We start from the raw sequence: 4514 nt of genomic DNA, 5'->3' as shown, positions 1-4514 counted from the left end.
AAACATTTTTTTTCGATTTCTCTGAAACGGAGCAAAAACGAGCATATGTCTATAGGACTTTTTTCTTAGTTTTTTACTCCTCTACACGCTCCCGAAGTTTTGCCATTTAATTTGGAAACACCCTGTATATACGAGATGTTCCATTTTACTTAATACACTAATATATCGAGAATGAGACTTAGGATTGGAAAGAATTTCAATCTAAAGTTATGTAACTCCTGGTGGAAAAATTTCCTTGAAATTATTCCACATTTTGGAACACTTTTCAGCAAAATTTCAGCATTTCAACAAAATTTCAGTTTAATTTCAACGATTTTTAGCTGAAAAATTCATTTTTAACAAAATTTCAAAGAAATTTCAGCAAAATTTCAGAAAAATTTCAAAGGAATTTCAATTCAACGATTTTTCAGTATGTTAGCTAAAAAAATCACTTCCAGTGAAATTTTAGGAAATTTTCAGCAATTTCACTAAAATGTTCTAAAACGTGAAATAATTTTAGCGAAATTTTTTTACCAGGGACATCGAGGGGGACATAAGATGGTATCATTGGTTTGACCATGGATGGCGTTATCAAGATCAAGGAAAGGTCACTTTGAATTTTTTGAAAAGAAAAAACCTCTATTTTTCATAACATATTTATTATGTATCTTATCTCGAGAGCTTTTTAAAACATTCTAATAAAATATTTTCTTGTAAAGTACTTTGCGAGTTATAAGGTTAAAGTTACAAAGAAAGTTGCAATACCGCTGGCATTAGCATTATTAAAAGTGTCCATTTGAAAAGTTTTAGCTGTTGATTAAACACCTTGAGTAATGCTAATACCGACAATCAGTAACTTTCAAGCTTTATAACTCGAAAAGTGCTTTACAAAAAAATATTTTATTATAACTTTTTGAAAAGCTCTCGAGGTAAGCCATAAGAATATGTAATGAAAAATGGGAAGTTCCACTTAAAAAATTCAAAGTGACCTTGCTTTGATCTTGGCAACGCCACTCAAGATCAAATCAATGATATCATCTCATATCCCTTTCAATGTCACATAACTTTTGTCTGAAACTTTTCTCAATCTCACGTCTTATTCTCGAGATATATTAGTGTATCAATTAAAATGAAACACCCTGTACTACATATGATATATACATATACATTATACATGTACACAATTGATAGAACATCTCTAATTAATATTTACTTTCCACAGATTATACTAATCAGGATTGGTGGTTTGTAAAGAAACATTTGACCGAAGAAAAAGGTTGGGTACCGGCGCAATATTTATTGGATGAAGTACGTTACACTGTTTACTTGCAACGAAAATTGCATGAAAAGATTGACAAATTGCCAATCTTTGAGAGTAAGTAATTTATTTACGAAATTGATAAATTTGATAAAACAATGCGATAAAGTTTATTAATCACACCGAATTACTTTCATAATATGCACTTGCGATTTGAAATTTGATATAAACTTTTAAAATATTCATATTATATATTTAACCTTTTCAGAGCCTGTCCCCGGAGAAAATGCTTCAGCACCAAGATTTATTGAAAAATTACAACCAATTCATACATTAGATGGTTACACCGTGCAATTCGAATGTCAAGTAGAAGGCATACCAAGACCACAAATAACTTGGTTCCGCCAGACCGCTATTATCAAACCATCTACTGATTTTCAAATATATTATGACGAGGATAACGTCGCTACCTTGATAATCAGGGAAGTCTTTCCCGAAGATGCCGGCACTTTTACCTGTGTTGCGAAAAATGCTGCAGGATTTGCGTCCAGTACTACTGAGCTTATTGTCGAAGCTCCTTTGTCAGATCACGGATCAGATGTTACTGGTCTCTCGAGAAAAAGTCTTTCGAGGTACGTATTTCTTATTCTCTCGGGCAAATTACTTTGATCAAAATCATCAATTATTTTTTTGGTATATATAATATTATAATTGAATATTAGTTATGTACACTTTAAGAGAAAAAAGTCATCGCCGATACCGACTTTGTTTTTGAACAATATTTCTTAAACAAAAACTAAAAAAAAAGTAAAGCTTTAGAAACATAAATATGAACTAGAGAGTATCTTCTATCAAATAATATCTAATAATAGCAGTTTTTTACAATATTGCTTGAAATTTTGCAAAAATTAATCTTTTTGTTAAGATAAACAAAAATGAGCGTCTGACAAAATAGGTCCCAAATATGACAGAGAAGACAATAATATAGTAATAAATAGGCTATATATTTTTATTCTTTTTCTTTCACAGAAGTTATCTGTACAAAGCACTTACAAGTGAATTGTATGTAAGATTTTTTAGAATCTTTTCATTTTTTTCGATATAAAATATTTTTTGTTAATTTACATACTTTATGCTGTTCTGCAAAATACAAACGCGTAACGCCATCGACAGACAGATAAATGGATGAACGTTCTTTCTCTGTTTACTAAGCCTGATTGGTTGAAAAAGTACTGCTGGATCAATAACAACCAATCAGGGTTAGTAAACAGAGAAAGAACGTTCATCCATTTATCTGTCTCTCACTCTACTCGTGTTTCTACCCCCACCATCGCCATCGGTTCATTCTGTATGTCAATGCGTAACGCATAATTTTTTTTTTGAAAGTTTTTCAATAAATACACAGTTGATTTCAGCTCCAATACGACTATCTGGCACTATAGCTATATTGCAAATTTATACTGTCAGCGATAAAAATCTACACATAGTTTAATACGTTACATGCACTATAAAGGAGCCCGCAGAATCCTTATGGGAAATGGCTTTCGGTTAATTTTTTTAAAAATTTGATATATTGTAGTTCTCAACACGTAGAACAAAAGTGTCCATGGTCCCAAGGTCCAATCATGGATAGTTTTCGAGATACAGCTCTCCAAAGTTGGACTTTTCGTACCTTATTGCAGCGTAGTGCGGATGCAGTCGATGTCGATGTGCGATGATACTTACGATTAAAGGGTGGGTGTACAGGTGCTTGCTTGTTTGTTTGTTGTGTGCGCGTGCGTGCGTGCGTGTGCGCGCGTGCGCGCATTATTTATCGTAATCTCAACATTGGCTGCGTTCAGCAGACTCAACAGTTTTGCAACCGTTTTATGATTGTCTGCTGAGATAGGACCATTCTTCTAGATCTAAAAGTATGATCCAATTAGCGCGAAGGAAATTTCCAACAGTTGCAAAACAAACGTTCTGCTGAACGCAGCCATTCAATGATCATCTGAATGTTCTCGGTCTGCGGCATCCAATGTCATGACATGTTAAGGTATTTGATGTTCCTTTGATCAGCTCTTGGTCGGAATCTCACCGCTACGACGGTACGGCGTTTAACGGTCGAACATGAGTTTTTTGAGGTTGAGACTCGGAATCTTCTGTAGACGACTTAGGGTCTTGATAACATCGGCTTAAAAACATATACTTACGAGTTTATATACCCGCGATTTCTTATTACAATATTAATACATTGTTATACTGTCAATTGTTCATCCCTTCTACTCATAGTCAAGATATTTTTCTTGAGAAAAGAAACATTTTTTTTTCTCCATATCATACGTCACTTTTAGGTAATATCCCTTCAAGTATGAATAACTTCTTCTGGTAAATATAATCCGCTGGTGAATGTAGATTGATTCATTATTCCAATAGAAAAATCTGTTATTGGTAGTTTGCTTAAAAAAAGTTCCCATTCACTTCACTGTCATCACCCTCCAGTGAAAGCAAGCACCTGTACACCCACTTTAATCGTAAGCATCATCGTACATCGACATCGACTGCATCCGCACTACGCTGCAATAAGGTACGAAAAGTCCAACTTTAGAGAGCTGTATTTCGAAAACTACCCGTGATCGGACCTTGGGGCCATGGACACTTTTGTTCTACGTGTTGAGAACTACAACATATCAAATTTTTAAAAAAATTAACCGAAAGCCATTTCCCATAAGGATTCTGAGGGGTCCTTTTTAGTAATTGCAGTCAATTTTGGAATACTGCCTATAACGTAACGCTATGAAGATTAAATTAGTTTACGGTCGGTTTTACGGGTGTGCTGGTTTACGCTGCACCCTGATTTTATATTTAAAATCGTATTATGAAAAAAATAAAAAAGAGGAAATAGAAATCAAACTTAGAAAACGATTTAGGAAATATATACGTATATATATAGGAAATATATTGTATGTATTAATAATACAAATATATATATATAAACGATGTAATAAATAATATAATCACTATTATTTAAACGCAATTTGCAAAAAAATCATAAGAATTTTATTTTCGCATTTGTAGAATTTTAGTTGATTTTATATAGAAACAAAGAAACACAAGCCACAAATATATTAATTATGAGTTTGTACTTCTTTAATTAGTTAAACAGATCACGTTTTTATTAGTATTAATAAGGTGCAAAGGTTTCTAAGAAATAAAGAAATGTCGCTTTAGGAGATCTATGTCAGATCATATCGGTGATCTTCCTTTACCGTAAATGTGGGTGACTTGGGACAGCATG

General features: G+C 33.1%; 1 protein-coding gene across 11 annotated transcripts in view; it reads left to right on the top strand.

The window, feature by feature from the left end:
- sls (sallimus) overlaps window positions 1-4514 on the top strand; it is a 103864-nt gene that overhangs the window by 79304 nt on the left and 20046 nt on the right. For all 11 annotated transcript variants that reach the window (XM_018454077.1, XM_018454075.1, XM_018454072.1 and 8 more), the window contains 2 exons: window positions 1202-1354; window positions 1506-1869. In XM_018454077.1, coding sequence (XP_018309579.1) covers window positions 1202-1354; window positions 1506-1869 — 517 coding nt within the window. The remainder of the gene's footprint in view (window positions 1-1201; window positions 1355-1505; window positions 1870-4514) is intronic.

The sequence above is a fragment of the Mycetomoellerius zeteki genome, unplaced genomic scaffold (genome assembly GCF_001594055.1).
Source record: "Mycetomoellerius zeteki isolate Tzet28-1 unplaced genomic scaffold, Tzet1.0 scaffold425, whole genome shotgun sequence".
Classification (NCBI taxonomy): Eukaryota; Metazoa; Arthropoda; class Insecta; order Hymenoptera; family Formicidae; genus Mycetomoellerius; species Mycetomoellerius zeteki.
Note: the sequence above shows the minus strand (reverse complement) of the source record. Positions and strands in the feature narration are given on the sequence as shown.